The sequence below is a fragment of the Plecotus auritus genome (genome assembly GCF_963455305.1).
Source record: "Plecotus auritus genome assembly, chromosome: 12".
Lineage (NCBI taxonomy): Eukaryota > Metazoa > Chordata > Mammalia > Chiroptera > Vespertilionidae > Plecotus > Plecotus auritus.
Window position 1 is genome coordinate 8941264 of NC_137778.1, and position 19519 is coordinate 8960782.

Here is a 19519-nt window from a genome sequence, read left to right on the forward strand (position 1 = left end):
GCCGAGCTGTGGTGATCAAGGCGCGTACTCACCTGTACTAGTATGTAGCTAGTTATTGTGTATCCGTCTTTACATTTGTAAAGATATGCCATCGATCCCATAGAAATGCACGACATTGTTTGTTAGGCCTTTACCTCAGGCTTTCCCAGTGTTGACCAGGGCACTGAAAGTGAATTGGAATGAGGGGTGGGCTGAGTACCCTGGAGCTCAGGCAGGACTGTGATGAGATACGCAAAGCAATTAGAGACAATTGATGGTAACTAACGAAGAGGCAAATTCTGTATAAACAAGTTTCAACTATAGATGCTGTGGGCTATACAGTGATCGGCAAACCGCAGCTCGCGAGCCACATGCGGCTCTTTGGCCCCTTGAGTGTGGCTCTTCCACAAAATACCACGGCCTGGGCGAGTCTATTTTGAAGAAGTGGCATTAGGAGAAGTTTAAGTTAAAAAAATTTGGCCCTCAAATTTCAATCGTTGTACTGTTGATATTTGGCTCTCTTGACTAATGAGTTTGCCGACCACTGTATAGCCGCTATCACACACACACACACACACAAAAACTGTGTTGTAGGTTGCTGCAAAAAGCCAGATCACTTGTGTAGATTTAACGCCAGGAATCTCAGCTCCACCCTTTGGGCAATATTTTATTCTCTGTGCCTCAGTTTTCTTATATGTACAATGGAGGTGATAGTAGTACTTACAGAATTATTGTGAAGATTAAATGAGGTAACATATGAAGTACATAGAACAAGTGCCCCATGAATATTAGCTACTATTATTTACAAACTAGTGGCCCCATGCACGAATTCGTGCACATGAAAGGAAATTAATTAGAAGAAATATTTTAATATTGCTGTTTGCCCTTTCTCTATAACAGAAGTGTCAACCAAATTCATGACTGACAAGGACAGATCGAAACACACGCTTGCAATTGGCACCAGCAAGAGCTTTATACATATTGCACATGTGCAAGTCAACTTAGCCTTTTATAGATATAGAATAAACTTGCATAATTAGACCTGCTTTCTGATTTAGCTAACCTTTTTCCAGCCCAGTGAAGCACCCCAACTTCTCTTTCAGGTAATTGTCAGCAACACAGCAGTAAATATCAACACGAAGCAGATTATTATTGTAGATCACGCAGGGAGAACAAAGGGTAAAATATTTAACTGCAACAGTGTTTGACTATATTCTGTGCAGTGAGGAAACCTGAAGTCATTTTCAAGGTCCACCATTTCTTACTTCTTTTCAGTTGGGTCAAGTTTCTAAACTCTCTAAATCTCCATTTTCCGGGTAATGAAAAGAAAATAGGATTCCACGACGCCTCCTATCTACCTACACCAAGACTTCTGTGAAGATCAAATGAGATGAGGCACGGGAAAATGCTTCACAGACATTTGGTTAAAGTGTAAATGTTTCCACCCGGCTATAAAGCAAGTCGTGTTTCTGGACTGAAGAAACTCCAAGGAGGCTAGTCGCTAGGGAGAGGAAGCCAGGCGTTGCTACGTGAAGGCATTACCTGGTGCCCACAGCGACTGTTTCCGGGCTGGCCACAGGGTCTTGGCAGCGTCAGCTGCAATTTGGTGGGGTGTCACTCTGGGGTGGTCGCAGGGCCTGTGTCCTACTTGGGGGAAGCTGAGTGTTGCTTTGTCGGCGCCAGGTCCGCGCTGCCGTTTCTCTGTAAATGGCCAGTGCACAGCACAGCAGCTCCTGCGTTGAACGTCTGCCCCCTGGTGGCCAGTGTGCATCTTGGCAACCAGTCGGACGGGCGAAAGGACACTTAACGTATTGGCCTTTTATATAGCTAGATCACTTTCCCCTAAGATTGTGGTCAGCAAACTGCAGCTCGTGAGCCACATGCGGCTCTTTGGCCCCTTGAGTGTGGCTCTTCCACAAAATACCATGGCCTGGGCGAGTCTATTTTGAAGAAGTGGCATTAGAAGAAGTTTAAGTTTAAAAAATTTGGCTCTCAAAAGAAATTTCAATCGTTGTACTGTTGATATTTGGCTCTGTTGACTAATGAGTTTGCTGACCACTGCCCTAAGATATCTCACTTCTTTAAGGCCATTAGGGTAGATATCAGCCCAATGTGACCAAATGAAGTAATTGAGGCTCAGAGATCATAGACAATTTGCATTCTTTGACATATCCAAGACATTGCCAAAATGTCACCCGAAAATATTGTACTCTAAGAATGATATATAGGAGTATTTCTCAACACTCTTGTAATCATTCATTATCATCAGTTCTCACAAACTGACATTTGAATAGATGAATAATGTCATTGTTACATATATATATTTTTTTAAATATATTTTATTGATTTTTTACAGAGAGGAAGGGAGAGGGATAGAGAGCTAGAAACATCGATGAGAGAGAAACATCAATCAGCTGCCTCCTGCACACCCCCCACTGGGGATGTGCCCGCAACCAAGGTACATGCCCTTGACTAGAATCGAACCTGGGACCCTTCAGTTCGCAGGCCGACGCTCTATCCACTGAGCCAAACCAGCCAGGGCTGTTACATATATTTTCATAATGAAGATGAACAACATTTCACATGTGTAAATGTGTATTTTTCTCTTCTGTGAGGTGGCCTCTTCATGTCGTTTGCCTGTTTTTTGGGGAGAGTCTTCATGTTGTAGGATTTTAAAAGCAATGAATAAGATCAGATTGCTGCTTAAGAAAGAAAACAAGGACAGAGTAGAGTAGGGATTCATTAGAGGAATGGAGAGCAATTAAGAGATTACTGCTGTAATCCAGTGGAGAGACGGGGAAGACCTGACTCAAAGCCATGATAAAGGGAAGAGAGAAGGCAATGCCTTCGAGAGAGATGTAACAGAGAGAACTGATAGGGGGTCAGAAGACTGCATGACTAAGATGTTTCTAGTTGGGGTGGCTCCATTTGCCACAACAGGGAATGCAGGAAAAGGAACAGCTCTGGCAAGGTAGATGAAGAGTCCACATTGGGACACATTAGGTTTAAGGAGCTTGTCGGAAATTCAAGTGACCATACAGACTTGGAGTTCAAAGAAGAGATCCGTGCTACTGTATTTTATCAATTCTAATACACACACTTTTCCAGATTTTAAAATCTCTTGGCTATGAATTGCCCAAACTGTAATCAGAATTGAGCCCCATCTCGCTTCCCACTGTAAACTTCCACTGCAGTGGTCCCAATATTTATCGCGATGGTCCATTTTTAACAACTGTCATTCAATTTTATTTCTTTAACAATCCCACTATCACCGTGGCTTCTGCTTCTTGGAGCCAACCCCTCCTTGGGTGTAGTCACTGAAATGCAGCAAATGATCAAAGTTACACCTCAGGGAAAACTTGGGCCCAGCTGGTCTTCACTCCCCCTCCCCCAACCCCACATCTTATAAGCACTTGGCGGCATCCTAAGGCTGCCTTGTCCCTTCACCTGCCCTGGCCCTCACCCCTCACCCCCACTTGATTCAGCAAGCTCTTCCAAAGCTATTCCTGTAACTCAGGGCAATTTGGTAGATGACACCAGCTGCCACAGACTCCTCCTTATGCCTGAATTGGATGGGGCAGAGGGGGCAGGGGGGGTCCTACACATGAGGCTCTGCCAGACCCCATGGCTGGAAGAGAGATGAAGACACTCATTTGCCAGCCTCCTCTTCAGCTCAGAGGGTCAGCAGGGAGCCGTAATTAAGAAAGGAAAACTGGCCTTGGAATCAGGGTACATGAAAATTAGTCTTGTTCTTGCCTCCAACTAGCTGTAAACATACCCTACAATATACAGATGTTGTATTATAGGGTTGTACACCGGAAATCTATATAATTAACCAATGTCACCCAATAAACTCAATTAAAAATACATTAACTTCAAAAATAATTAGCTGCTTTAATACATTTAAAATGTTTATATTAGGTACTGACAAATTGGTCTTTTGTGGCTATATTCACTTCCCAACAATATAGGAAAGTAGTGCTCATAACCCACACTTATAAAGAGGTTTTTAATATTTATTTTCAGGAATTTGATAAATGGAAGTATCTTTTTGGTTTTTATATGCATTCCCCCTGATTAGGTGAGGATAAATATCTTTTTCAAATACGTATTAGCCAATTTGTTTTTATTTTTTTATTGGTTTCTTCATATATTAGGAATATGAATGTTTTTATCAGTTATATAATTACTAGAGGCCCGGTGCACAAAATTCGTGCACGGCGGGGGTGGGGGGGGCGGTGTCCCTCAGCCTAGCCTGCGCCCTCTCACAGTCTGGGAATCCTCGGGGGATGTCCAACTGATGGCTTAGGTCCACTCCCCGCATCATAGCGACCAGTCGATCAGCCTTTCAGTCGATTTGCATATTAGCCTTTTATTATATAGGATTCTCTCCAAATTAATGATCTGTCTTAATTTTGCTTTTGGTGTCTTTGGATGTATATATGTTCTTTATAATTTCTATCATTTTTTCTTTATGGCTTTTGGGTTTCTGATCACACTAAAAAAAGTTCTCCCTTCCTCCAAACAATAAATGAACATACTTACACACATTTTTTCCTGGAGGCAGAAAGGCATAGTGGTTAGTTGTAGAATGAGAGGTTCTGGAACTGGACTTCTTAGGTTCAAATCCCAGCTCTGGCATTTATAAATTGCATGACAGTGGTACTTAATTTTCTCATCAGTAAAATGGGGTTCTGGTGAAGGTTAAGTGAATATATCTATATATCTACCTATATATAAATATATAAATAGATATAATTTAGAATAGTGCCTAGTATATAATAAATATTCAATGTACCATTATCAAGTTCCTTTATAGTTCTTTTTAATATTTGTATTTTTAGTATACTTTTTTGTGTGCATGATTTGAGTCTATTCTTTCCTCAGGTGAATAGCTAGTTTTATAAGATAGTTTATTTTTCCAGATTTGAAATACCACCTTTAGAATGTACTAAGGAACAGGCCATCCCTAAGGAAGCCCCTAAGAGACCTCAACCAGTTCAGTGCCCCCCCCCCCATGAGAACTGCACTTCATGGACACCTTGGGATCCTAATAAAGGCAGAAATTTCTAAGTTAAAACCCCACCCAATCACAGGACCAGGGAGGCCACCCTAGTTGCCTTACTTAAGTAACAAGCCTGCTGAGCGATGTGTTCTTGGAAAAGCATACACAATCTAAAAATGTATATACTATAAGCTATTTTTTCCAAAGTACTAACGGTTAGAGAGGAAGTTAAGAGAACTCATACTGAACTTTATACGACAATATAGGGTATATGCATGTAAGATGGGATATATTTGGCTGTGAAGGGTGGCTGGAATTAGTGGAGAGTTTCACAAGTATAAGAAGTTCATGTGCATTAAATGACTTTTGTGTAGGGGAAGGCAGAGAACCACTGAGATTCAACTTTAGCTTTTCCTTTAAGACAATAAAAAAAACACACATAAACTGTTTAAGTTGTGCTGCCATCTCCTGGCTAAACTTGTTTGGCAAGCAGTTATAGCAAAAAGTGATGCAGCCATATAAGCATGAAATAGTAACCCCAAACAAGTACACCCTACAGGAAAAGGTGGCGTGCAACCTGCTGACACTTCCTGGTGGCAACAGACAGTGCCACTCTGCTGGCAACAGATAGTGCCACTCTGCTGGCAGTGGCAATGATGGTGCCTACCGAGCACTGCCTAACAAGCAGGTCAGAAGGTGGGGTGAGCCTAAACAGAGAATTCAAGTATTCCAGGTGCAGATGGTCTGGTATATAGATTCCATCCCCAGACTCTCTCACAGTGTGATAAAGAATAGCCAGGCTTGTGCAGGAGCTCAGAATGCTGCAAGTTTGTGCTGGGAAGAAGCTGGAGAAACGTGTGAACCTAGGGAAGGCTCTGAAAAATAAACTGCTATCACCACGCCTTGCCCCGCTCTTCTCCACCATCCCACCTTCCACTTCCTTGCCCCACTTTCTGGTAGTGCGAAGGTCAAGTACCTGGAAATCAAGAGTGATCTATGGGGGAGCAACATGTCCTATCCCTCTCTAAGGCAAACTGCAAGACATCTGACTGCAGAGGTCCCGGTGGAAAAGAAATAGAATAGGGAGTGCCCTGTTAACGCAGGGGAATCAAGCCAAACACACATAAACTTAAAACGTTAATGTGGTCTTTATTATACAGCACATCTGGCATTTGTACATCCAAACAAGTATACAGAATACTCTATAAAACCAAACCCAACCCTTCAGAATTACACAAAGTGAAGACTTATCCCTTAATTGCGTCTCTTAAACATACACACAATTAACAGGGTGCTGCTGTAACAGTGTGGAAATGTAACAATGTGGAAAGAGACAGGTAGCACAAGAAAGGAGAGCGTGTAAGGACTGAAGTTGGTGCCAAAGTAATTTCTCTAGTTATTGCACTTTTATTCTACACACTTAGTATGTTACACTTTTAATTAACACTGTAATAAACATTAGTGCTTTAAAACAAACAAAAATATTACATAAAGACAAAAGACAACAAGCTGTCCAGACCAATATTCTTTTCAACCCTCTGGGCAAAAAGGCCTACCCAGTGCCCGCTGTTCACAGTCTCTGCCATCATCTCAACTGGACTGGATGTTAACACAGCAGATGAAGTTAAAAATAAAACCCTTGTAAGAACAGTAGTGCTACGTGAAACCCCCAGGGGAGTTTGCAATATAAGTTTCTCAAGGTTATTCCCTCCTTATCTATTAACATCCACTAAGCCCTAACCACCCCACCTCCATATTTAGAAGGATAAACCCTCTTTTTTTTTTCTTTTAAAGAGAAAGTGGGTTATTTGAGCCAGCAAATCCCAAAATCAAGCTTTGAAATCTCAAAGAAACTCTATTGGCAATGGGCTCTGGGAGGGCCGTTGAGCCTGCTGTGCTGCACTGTGGCGTTTGAAGGTTCCCTGATTGGGCAGATAGAACACCAGGCATGCCTTCTTGCCAAAGCAAGGCCAGAGGGAGTTGCTATTCCCCCAAGTGCTACTGTGACCACCAATCCCCCTTGGCTTGTCAGTGCTGAATAAAAACCAAAAAATAAAGTGTCATTCAGTGCATTTATCACGTTGCAGCCCAAACCACTTCTCCGGTGACAAAAAAATGTTTCCAACACCTTTGACAGCTCAAGCAAAGATGGGAAAAAAAATGCACTGGAGAGCTGACTGGTACTAGTTGAGAGTTCTACCATTCCCCTGTATCTGTGGTAGTAATGTAACCTTTCTTCACTGTTCCCTTGACTTCTAGTGTTAAAAATTAGGAGAAGCTGCTGCCTATGCTCTGTCCCCCGGCAACTGATGTAGCCACAAGTGACTCTTTGGTCTGGGAAGAACCAGCACTTTCCAGAGATGTGAAAGGCTTGTCATCAGTGAGCTACGCTCTGCTGAGGATCCAGGGAGCCAGGGCATGCCTGTGGAAACCTCACCCAAGCAAGCATTCCTCCACCCATGACTGACCTTGCTTTGCTGCTGGCTCCTTAGGCACAGGTCAGCCACTCCTGGCTCCAGACTCCATTTCTTCCAACTGCTCTGCAGGAAGGTCCCCCACTCAGTTCTGAAGCAACATAAGTGATCAGACTGCAAGGGCATTAAGAATGGCCAGGTGATCGTTTTCAGGCTGGGGAAAATTGCCATAATTAAACTGACTAGAATAGAACACAGGGTAATTATTTCATCTCATCCTTCTCTTTCCCTTCCTCACCACTAGCCCAAAGCCAGGAGGTAAAATCTTCAGTCTTTGGTCTTGCTGAGCCCTTAACAGCCCAATTGCCATCAAACTTCTTTAATACCTAGTATCTTCCCAAGTAATATACAATACAGTACATTTCACGGCATTCCATTACTTTAATAATAATGGGTGCCAAGAAAAAAGGAATCTGAAATTTGCTAACAATGTTGTAAAACAAAAGCACAGTATACACGTGTTATACATATGTACCCCTGCACTCAGCCTGCTGAGTGTTTAAATAACACCTCCAAATGTCCACATGTGGGCTTTGATAGCCTGGAGACTTTCAGGAATATTCTGCACCTTTTATCAGAATGCCTTTTTAAAAAAGATTTAATGAACTGTAACACAATTACACGTCCATTAGCCCTTTCCTCCCCACTCAGGCAAAAAAGATGGGGAATCTGCTAGAAAACTGATGTTGGAGAGCAGACTAAACCACAGGGAGAAACTGAAAAGGGACTCGGGGTGGAGGAAAACCTAGCTTCCCATGTCTGAGTGGGGGTATGAACGAAGGCTTTCTAAGAATGTTAGGCATGTGGCTTCCATAATGGGAGCACAGACTCCTGATTATAGTCAGAGTTATAATGACTGGAAAAGGGAACTATATAAAAACTTCCTTGAAATTTCTAGAAAAAGGAACTACTATATAAAAGCTTTCTTGGAATGTCATACAGAACAAGACTGATACAGATTTTCTGTCAAGTAGAGACTACTGGCCTCTACTTTTTAAATTTGAAACATGGCTCTCTGGAAGGCCCATCATAGTCTGCAGAAGGGCAACGAGTTAATGCTCACAAGAATAGAGTTATTTGAAGTAAATAAGTGTTAAAAATTCTAAGAGATACACTGAACATTCCACCAAAACAAAGCTGGAGCCTATAGAACCCAAAGACACTGTGTCAGTCAACCTGTCATTTGCAAGTAAACAGGTTTTTAGCACTCTATATGGTTTCTAAAGGGCTACAAGTGCTCAAGGGGCTATTATAATCATACATGTCATAATCAGAGCCCAGAAGAGCCAGAGTTAAAAACTGAACTTTAACAGTTCTACGAGCCCGGCCGGTGTTGCTCAGTGGTTTGAGCGTCAACCTATGAACCGGGAGGTCACAGTTCGATTTTCCGGTCAGGGCACATGCTCAGGCTGTGGGCTTAATCTCTAGTGGGAGAGGCAGCTGCTCAATGATTCTCTCTCATTATTGATGTTTCTATCTCTTTCCCTCTCCTTTCCTCTGAAATCATTAAAAAATATATATTTTTTAAAGTTATATGAAAAAAAATTTGTAGACTCCATTTATACCCTGTTAATGTTTAAGAGATGGACATTCTGTGACAAGCAACCCTAGAAAATTCCAGCAGCTAACCTGCCCACTATCTTATACACCTACTCGGGGACCTGTTTCACAGTTAGGGACTAGGCACAGGGTCAGACCACAGTGCTTGGGGCTTAGGCAGATGGAGGAGGTTACTCACCTCCACTGTCCATTCCTTCACCTACCTGTTTTCTAAATCGAATGGACTACTTGATTGAGAGAGGCTTGAAGTGAAGATCTGAGATACACCAATGTTTAAATTGTTCCCCTTCCTTTGACTGGCATAAGAATTTCTCTTCTGATGTACACTTCATGGCAAACTCTCCCAAAGACCATCACCCTACCTTCTGAATGCAAGGGAGGGGGCCCTCCCCAGACACTAACACACAGGGGTAAGGGGCACACACAGAACTACAAAAAGTGTTCTTATCTTTCATCTGGTTCTTTTCTTCTAACATTTAAAATAAGGAAAAGAGAAGGGACAAGTTGCAGAAGAAACCTTGGTTAAAAAGCTCAACGATCAAGTTTAAAAACATCAGTGTGTTAGATTCAAACACAAAAAGAAGAGTTTCTGGGTTTTTTAAGTTTTAAAAAACAAGCTGGTATCCTTCTGGTGGGTTTGTATGGAGACCCATGACCTCCAGATCACTGTCCACTTCTCAGTCTCACCAAATACTTCCCACTGAGTCCATTTTACTCAGACACTCACCCCTAAGTATCATGTTAACTGGCGCTTCCTCGTCTTGAGAACGAAAAGAGAAAAAAATGAAGACCTCAGGCGAGAAGAGATTCTGTTTTAGGAGTAGCAGTAACTCAAAATCCAATAGCACACACACATACACTTTTGTCTTTTTGTGGCCTCTTGGTGATGTAACTGTGAAGTACTCTCCCAGAAGTCAGGGCTATGTGGTCCTATAAATGTAAACACACAGGCATTGGAGGGAACAGAGAGCTTTGTTTCTAGCTTTATCACTGCGGCCTCTGGCTGTTGCCACCTGAGATCTCTGCGCCTCAGTAGCCACACGTTGTTTTTTGCGCCTGTTTTCACAATTCCAGAACTAAGCTTCAATTTTTTAAGGGTTCTGACAACTGGATAGAACCAAACTATCCCTAGCTAATGCCAAAACTATGAGAATTATAGTTTTTAATACTATTGCCAATGCAGTGTCCCACTTGTCTTAGAAACATAGTGAACAGACAATGGTAACATTTACCTCCTTTTCAGTTCTGAGGCCAGAACATTGCTTTCTTCAGCCTTTTACCCATGTCCTAGACAATCTTTTGCTAAAGAAATAGCTTGAGGCATCAGTGAACTGCTGAATATGCTCAGCCATTCGGACAGCGCTATCCAGGAGTCACCTCTGCCTGGGGAAGTCTCAGGCTGCCCAGCAAGCATCAGTTCCCCTGGGAGCTCTCTTAAAAAACAACTGTCAACTTCTTCCCATGGCCAAAAGATGGGGGAAGGAAAGAAACAGAGAGTAAAAGAGAAAGGTCTTTGCTTTCAAGTAGAATCATCTAGCCCTCTATTTGGCTCCTCAGAATTTGACTTGCATAGCCGGTCCATGATGCCCTGGAGCATGGGCTGGACAATGCCCAAGAGAGGTCTCTGAGAGGGGTCGCCATCCCAGCAGGCTTCCATCAGCTGCCAGCACTCCTCATCAAACACAGGAAGGCGTTCAGGGCGGGTCCCTAGAGAAAGCAGCATGGAAATAAGACCAGAGTTAGTGAGAGGGCGGCCGATACAACGAACAGGCATGCTCAGCTCTCAGGCTGATGACCCAGTTGGGGCTCAGGATGCTCAAGAATGCAGTAAGTTTTGACTTCAACTGCAAATATCTAGGTCAGAATCTAATAGTCATAGTGATGATAAACTAGAACACACTGGCATAGCAAGCTGAAGAATGGGAAATTTTAAAGAAAAGCATGTTTGAGATAGTTCCGTAGAGTGTTGCCTGATGGGAGGCCCTACTGCAGTGCCTGGTCTCAGTCTGCTCTAACAGGGGACTTTGGACAAAGTAGGGCTTGTGGCTCTTACCTCTCCGCACATTGTTCCAGAGATGGTCTTTGCTGGCACACCTCTCAAATGCTTCAGGGAGCTTGACAGAGCCTGAGCAGATATACCAGAAAAGAATGCCAAAAGCGTAGACATCCACGGAATTATCATACTTCCCTAGAGTAAGAAGGGGTGACAAGCAGTGAGCCAGGGAAAGAAATCAATAGCATCACCACTAACTTGCACCTGCAGAGGTCTTTACACACTTTTTTCTAAAGCTTTTATCATCCATTATCTCTCATAACAACCCTGTTAGGCAGGAAACATTCATAATGCTCATTTTATAATAAAAAAACTACGGCACTGAAAGCTAAAGCTAGATATTAAGAGACCCAAGACTAGAACTTGACAAAGGAGAAGGAAAACACGCCTTTTATTTTAATGGGACAGTCAAAAAGATTAATCCTGAAACATCATATTAGGGAAATAAAGTTAGAAATACAGGTGGGTGGGAAAGTGGGAACCAGAATATAAAGATTTATATAGGCAGACAGAAGGGTCAAGATTCAGTGGACAGCAGAAGTCGTTTATGCTTTAGAGCAGTAGATGACATGAAGAAAAGTATTTTGGAAAGATTATTCTGACAGCAATAGAATGGACTGCAGTAGAAAGAATCAAAAGAATTTAAATATGAAGTAGCCAAAAGATATGATAGCAGGAGAAATAGAAATTTAGTTTTTTTCTTTAGTTTTGAACTTTATTTATATGGAACCATATCATACATGCGATGTTGTATTTGGCTTCTTTGAGTTATTGTTTTATTTGTGAAATTAATCCATGTTTTACTAGATGCATTTCACTTCCATTGAGATTTAGTATTCCAATGATTCTCTCACTATTTAGGTATCTGTTTTATATTAATAGGAATCTGAATAGTTTATTTCTAGTTTGGCTTAGAGCTTCTATTACTTGGTTCTGCAGAAATTTAATTTTAAAAAGTAAGTCTAAAGTAAGAAAAAGGATGACTGTGTACTTTGTAAGATGTGGGCAGGACTACAGCCCTCCAGGTAAGTCCTAATTCTTATGTGGATCACTCAGTGAAGGGCTGGGGGAGGACTTGTGCATGAGGCTGATGAGAGGAATTCAGATATATTGCTAATTTAACTCCTACACCAATGCTACCTTCCATCTTCCCCTACAATCATACAACCCCTCCTCATCCACTCAGTCAGGATCAAACCTTGGAGTGATTGTTAAGTCATTCTTTTCTGTTCATCACTCATATCAACTTTTTAAAAACTTGCCCATTCCTCCTCTGATTATCTCAAATCTGTTACTGTTTTTTGTTTTAGCACAATCTAATCATGAAGACAGCCTCCAATTCCCTATGTTGGTTCTTGCCACTCAAGTTCCCTCTACCTACTGCTGCTAAGCTAATCTTCCATAAACATTTGTCATTCCTTACCTGCTCAAGAGTGCAATAGCACCTCACTTCTTCAACATTAATTCTTCACTCCTCTGTGTGAATTTCAAGCTCATTGAATTTTCTCTCTAACCTGGTTTGCTAGTATTCCCCAAATGGATTTCTTTCCTGTCATGCTTATATCTATTCTGCATTTTTTTTCTCATATTTTCCATTCCTCAGCTTCCAGAATTTTCTTTCTTTCATGATACATGGTTAGACACTAGAGACAGAAAGACCTCAATTCCATTCCTCGCTCCATGACTTCTAGCTCAGTGTCCTGAGTGGATTCTTCAGCAATCTGGCCTTGACTTAACTTTATCCATAATATAGACAGAAAAATGCATCAATATCACCGCAGAATTCTAGTGAGGATTAAATGGAATAAAACAGATGAAAAAATAGATGCTGCCTAGCTCAAAGAATATACTTAATAAATGTGAATTCCTGTCCCACGTACCAATTTTTCCACATCTGCCTCAAGCTCTAACTAAAACATTACCTCTACCACAAAACTGTCAGACATTTCAGCTTTCATTTATCCCTTTTCTGAATACCAACATTACATTATGTAGCATTTAACTTAGCACTTTATCACATGTTGTCTTATACAGCCCTCTTAATTATTTTACCTCTATTAGTATATCTCTGCTATCTATAAGTTCTTTACTGATAGGCGACAACTCCTAATATAGTATAGGAGTTATTCAATCGATTCTTTATGATTAAATAATTGGTTGGTTATGGCAATTATGGCCCAGAGAGACATCCAAAGGAATAGTGGGCGACTCCTATTTGCACTTTTCTTTCTGTCCCCTTTTCCTCTTTACTCTCCCGCTACTTGTCTTAATTTTTCCTGTTCTGTTTTCTCCCTTGCCTGTGCTGGATCTGCCAGGGCTACTTGTGGACACTACCCTTAGCTCAAAGGGTAGCACTTAGGTTACAGTACAGAGCCCCATCCAAACCCACTCCCTGCCCTCCAGCTTACCTGTGAAAAGTTCAGGGGCCATATGGATTGGCGTCCCCACAATGCTGCCTGACATCATGGCCTCTGGCTTGCAGAATCCTAAGTCGGTGATCTTGGCTCGGTTCTGCTTGTCCAGCTGCCAACAAAGCAGGGTAAGAGTCACCCTGTGTCTGATCCTGCACATAGCATTCAGCTCAGCTGCATCCCCAAACTCGCAAGTAGGTGTCTATCTCATTGCAGTACTTAACCAATTCTGCCTCCAGCCTCCCTGTTTCCAAATTCATTCCCAATAGTATCTTCTCCCCAGACTGTAAGCAACCTGATGGGGGGACTGCCTTTTTCATCTTCGGGTTCCCGGCACTTAGCACAGTGCCCGGCACTTCCAGGAGCTTGACAAATCTTGGAAGAATGAATAAGTGAAAAACACCGAGGAAAGTATTTCAGTTCCTGATTATTATCCTCTGACCTCCAGGCACCGGGGAAGAAAGCTGCTAAGTAAGAACACTGAGGTCCTCTGGGCAGCTAAAGGAAGTTTCTGGAATTCCCTGTAGTTTCCTTTCCTAAAGGTCCAAGAGAATAAATCTGTGTCTGATTTGGTAATTGAGAAGCCTCTTAGGTTTCAGCCTATAATTTTAGGAAGATCTTTCCTTTCCCCCAAATTGCTATGTCTTTACACATCATTTAAGTGATGCCAGAGACAACCCAAGAATAATCTAATCTGTTCTTGAGAGGAGTACATCAAAAGATTCTTTGTAATTTAGATAAGAGTCTCATGACATGTTAAGGAGCATTTACCCATCTCAGTCCAGTATTTCTGACCAAACCCTAAGCAATAACAAGACATGGAATCCTTAAAAATATCAATATCATAAAGCAAAAATGGCGGAAGAACTATTCTAGATTAAAGGAGGCTAAAGAAATATGACGACAAAATGCACTGTATGATCCTTGGCTTGGATCTTGGATCAAATAAATAGACTGTATTTGAGATAATGGGACAACCGGAAAATGTTAATACAGACAGTATATTAACTAATAGTTTGGATCAATGTTCTTGGATGTGATAATGGCATTTTAAAAAATATATTTTTATTGATTTCAGAGAGGGAGAGAGAGATAGAACATCAATGATGAGAGAGAATCATTGATCGGCTGCTTCCTGCACGCCCCACACTGAGGATCGAGCCTGCAACCAGGCATGTGCCTTGACCAGGAATCGAACAGTGACCTCCTGGTTCATAGGTCGATGCTCAACCACTGAGCCATGCCAGTGGGCATGATAATGGCATTTTCATTACATAGAAGATGTCCCTTTTTTTAGGCGATACAAACTGAAGTACAGGCATACCTCAGGGATACTGCGGGTACGGTTCCAGAACACTTCTTTAAAGCCAATATAATATTGCAATAAAGCAAGTCACATGAATTTTTTGGTTTCCCAGTGCACATGAAAGTTATTTTTATATTATACTGTAAGTCTATTAAGTGTGCAATAGCAATATATCTTTTAAAAAACAAGGTACATACACTAATTAAAAAATACTTTATTGATAAAAAATGCTAACCATCAGGATGGGAGCTTTGGCCTCAGACTAATGGTGGCAGTAGTGCAGGTGGGCTGGGCAGGGACCATGGCAGTAGCGGCAGAGGGGGCAGGGGCGGGGTGGCTGGTGGTAAAGGAGGCTGCAGTCGTTAGGGGACTGTAGGTGGAGGCATTGTTCGGGCCTGAGGGGCATGCATGACAGCTTTGAGAGCTTTGCATAGGAGTGAACAACCAGCCCTACTTCTGTGAGAGTGGTCACTGCTGCAGGGAGCCTGGCTGTTGCACCTACTACTATGAGCTCTGGTGGTTCTGGCCGCTCTGGACCGTGCTCCTCTTCTTTAACTACTGTTGCACATTCCGTTATCACAAGCTAAACTCTGGCTGCAGCAACAGCAGCGGCAGCATGAGATCAACTTGTTGGCCCACCACGGAGCACGCCACAGAACATAACCTGTTCCTACCAGTTCACTGCTTGACCTTCACCTCCTCAGTGCCTTCAAACCCCACTCCCCGCCGGCCTATGAGGATGTGGTTCACCTCCCAGTTACACCACCTCCTTACATTGCCATCCAGGGTGCCCCTTCACTGTTCCCAGGGAATGACTGCGGCTCCTCTACTTCTAGCTGCCCTGCCCACTGCAAAGGAGCAAACATGAAAGGTGTTTCTTCCCACCAGAGTGCCCCCGCATCAGCAGAGGGAGCCTGGGGCATGGGTTGAGCCCTGCCCCCATATCCTGCCGCTATTACCAACTGTCTGGTGACTTGGGTATGGAACTCTGCCCTTAAACTGACTCCAGCAAGGGTGAGTCAGTCAAGGAGGCTAGGGCTAGATCTGGGGACCATGTCCTTTGTACACTGCCCCTAGATCCCATACCTCAAGTTTCTTCTGTGGGGCTGGTCCCAACTCTTTGAGTTCTCCTCAGGCTCTCCCTGCCCTCCCAGACTCTGTCTGAAAGGGCTGGAGTCCTGAGGAGAGGGGCTGTGCTTGAGGGACTGTGCTAGCTCTACCTCCAACGACATGCACAGGAGCCTATGATCTCACTGAAGAGATATGAACAACAACAAGAAATGCTAACCATCATCTGAGCCTTCGGTGAGCTGTGACCTTTTTTGCTGGTGCCTCAGTGTTGATAGCTGCTGACTGATCAGGGTGGTGGCTGAAGCAATTTAAAACAGCAATGACGTTTGCTGCATCAATTGATTCTTCTTTTTACTAACAATTTCTCTGTAGCATGTGATGTTGGATAGCATTTACCCACCATGGAACTGTTTTCAAAATTCAAGTCAGTCCTCTCAAATCCTGCTGCTGCTTTAACAACTACGTTTATGTAACATTCTAAATCCTTTGTTGTCATTTCAACAATCTACTTTTTTTGCTCATCCATAACAAGCAATTCCTCATTCATTAACGTCTTATCATGAGACTGTAGCAAATCTGTGGGCTCCATTTCTAATGCCTCCACTGATTCTTTGAACCCCTTTGAAGACATCCGTGACAGCTGGAATCAGCTTCTTTCAAACGCCCTGTTAATGTTGATATTTTGACTTCTTCCCATGAATCATAAATGTCCTCAATGGCATCTATAATAGTGACTCCTTTCTAGAAGGTTTTCAGTTTACTTTGCCCAGGTCCACCAGAGGAATCACTATCTATGGCAGCTGTAGCCTCACAAAATGTATCCCTTAAATAATAAGACTTGAAAGTCAAAATTATTCCTTGTTCCATGGGCTACAGAATGGATGTTTTGTTAGCAGGCATGAAAACAACATTAATCTTCTCGTACATCTCCATCAGAGCTCTTAGGTAACCAGGAACATGTCACTGAGCAGTGACATTTTAAAAGGAATCTTTTTTTCTGAGCAGTAGGTCTCAACAGTGGGCTTAAAATATTCAGCCAACATGTTGTAAACAGATGTGCTGTCATCCAGTCTTTGTTGTTCCACTTATAGAGCACAGGCAGAATAGATTTAGTGCGATTCTTAAGGGCTCTAGGATTTTCAGAATGGTAAATGATCAGTGGCTTCAACTTGAAGTCACCAGCTGCATTAGCCCCTAACAAGAGAGGCAGCCTGTCCTTTGAACCTTTGAAGCCAGCCATGGTCTTCTCTAGCTGAGAACCTCATGGATGGCCTCATCTTCCAACAGAAGGCTGTTTCATCCACATTGAAAATCTGTTGTCTAGTGTAGCCACCGTCATTAATTATCTTAGCTAGATCTTCTGGACAATGTGCTGCGGCTGCTACATCAGCACTTGCTGCTTCAGAGTTTTCCTTAAACCTTATGAACCTACCCGTGCTAGCTTCAAACTTTTTGTCTGTAGCTTCCTCACCTCTCTCAGCCTTGAAAAGAATTGGACAGAATTAGGGCTTTGCTCTGGATTAGGCTTTGACTTAAGGAAATGTGGCTGGTTTAATCTTCCATCCAGACCACTAGACCATTCTCCACATCAGCAATAGGCTGTTTGGCTTTCTTATCATATGTGTGTTCACTGGGTCGCACTTTTCCTTTCCTTCGAGAACTTCTCCTTTGCATTCACAACTTAACCAGCACAAGAGGCCCAGCTTTCGGCCTCTTAACTTTCAATGTTCCTTCCTCACTGAACTGAATCATTTCTAGCTTTTAATTTAAAGTGAGAGATGGGTGACTTTTCCTTCCACCTGAACACTTTGAGGTCATTGTGAGGTTAGTAATTGGCCTAATTTCAACATTGTTGTGTCTCAGGGAATCAGTGGAACAGTCAAAACACACACATTTATCAATTGTTTGCCACCGTATATGGGTGTGGTTTGTGGTACCCCAAGACAATTTCAATAGTAACATCCAAGGTCATTAATCACAGATCACCATATCAAATATAACAACAAAAATTACCAAAATGTGGCACAGAGACATGAGGTGAACAAATGCTATTGGAAAAAAGGCATCGGTACACTTGTTTAAGGCAAGGTTGTCACAAACCTTCAATTTGTAAAAAAAACACACAGTATTTGTGAAGTGTGTTGAGCAAAGCACAATAAAACAAGATACGCCTATATTTAGGAATGACAGGTTATCTGCAATTTATTTTCATAAGAAAAGTGTGTGTGTGTGTGTGTGTGTGTGTGTGTGTGTGTGTGTGTGTAGAGACCACTAGGAAAAATAAAGAATATGAATCTGGGTGAATAGTATATAGGCTTTCATTGTACTGCTCTTTTAATTTTTCTGTAAATTTAAATGTTTTCAAGTATTGGGAGAAAAAACCTAAAGCAATATGAACTGGGTCTCTGATGCAAGTCTCCCCTAAACTTTAAGTCCAAAATACCACCCAACTATTCTGCTGTTAATTCTACTACTTTCCCTCCAGTCTTCTCCTGTGACCAAACTTACATTTAAGTGTACCCTAGAAAGATCACTTAACCCAGAGGCAGCACGTTATGCTGGAGAAGCAGCTCTTCCTTACCAGCACATTTTTCAGTTTGATATCACGGTGCACAAGTCCCTGGCTGTGCAGGAAGCGGATTCCTTCCACCACATCTAGTGCTATCTGCAAACGTGTCTTCAAGGTCAGCCCAGCCTTGGGGAAACAAAAGAGCTTATTTGTCACTAGCAAGACAACTTGTCTATCCAATCTGCTTACACCAACGAAGAGTTCCTTGTGTGAGGTCTGAAAGACTGGCTGTACTAGGGTATACAAGGACAGAAAAGTGGGTGAAAAAAAAGGGGGAAGAGGAAATCAGTTAGGAGAGGGAAGCAAAGAAAAAGCAAAAAAGCGCAAGCTATACAGGCCAGATAGAATCCCTTGGAGGCTACACTTAAGCCAGCCGGATAATCCCCAGATGTGACTAGGAGAGGTGCAACCAAATGACTAGAGGCATGAGCTCATTCTAACCCCTAAAGATCATACTGACTTCTCACGGTTCCTGCAAGCATTTCTAAGGGTTCTTTTGTCCTACTTCTGGAAGCTTCCAAACAAACTGGGACAAGAGAAATCTATGGGAAGGGGCCTACCCAGATATTCTGGGGTTAGCTTTTCCTCCATTCTACTAAGCTCCGGTACGTAGACAAAAGAAACCTCTAATCCAGTGGTCGGCAAACTCATTAGTCAACAGAGCCAAATATCAACAGTACGATTGACATTTCTTTTGAGAGCCAAATTTTTTAAACTTAAACTTCTTCTAACGCCAATTCTTCAAAATAGACTCGCCTAGGCCGTGGTATTTTGTGGAAGAGCCACACTCAAGGGGCCAAAGAGCCGCATGTGGCTCGCGAGCCGCTGTTTGCCGACCACTGCTCTAGTCCTTTTGATGGTTATTTTAGAGGAGGGAAATGAAGCACCCAACTGAGGGTCTTTCATTTGAATAAAATATTTTGATAGCTTCTTGCTATCTATTAACAGAATTTGAATTCTATGGAAACTCTGAACATTTTCAGTCCTCTATAACTTGCTCCAAACATTTCTTGACACATTACCTTCCTCACCCCTCAACAATTCCAAAATGAACCAGCTATTCCAATGTTGATGAGTGTCCTTACTGGCCT

The 19519-nt window shown here is 42.4% G+C and overlaps 1 protein-coding gene and 1 pseudogene across 2 annotated transcripts in view; one reads left to right on the forward strand and one right to left on the reverse strand.

Annotated features, from left to right (window-relative positions):
• Positions 1-6113: 6113 nt before the first annotated feature.
• The window catches only part of DSTYK (dual serine/threonine and tyrosine protein kinase), a 55672-nt gene continuing 42266 nt past the window's right edge, over positions 6114-19519 (reverse strand). Inside the window, exons 10-13 of the mRNA XM_080648906.1 lie at positions 18441-18554; positions 13480-13594; positions 11072-11206; positions 6114-10725 (exon numbers count right to left, since the gene is read on the reverse strand). Of these exons, the coding sequence (XP_080505032.1) occupies positions 10538-10725; positions 11072-11206; positions 13480-13594; positions 18441-18554 (552 nt within the window). The 3' untranslated portion in view covers positions 6114-10537. The remainder of the gene's footprint in view (positions 10726-11071; positions 11207-13479; positions 13595-18440; positions 18555-19519) is intronic.
• LOC308237196 (WW domain-binding protein 1-like) lies at positions 15090-15761 on the forward strand (annotated as a pseudogene). Its single transcript has 2 exons — positions 15090-15095; positions 15213-15761. The product of its transcript is annotated as a WW domain-binding protein 1-like (transcript).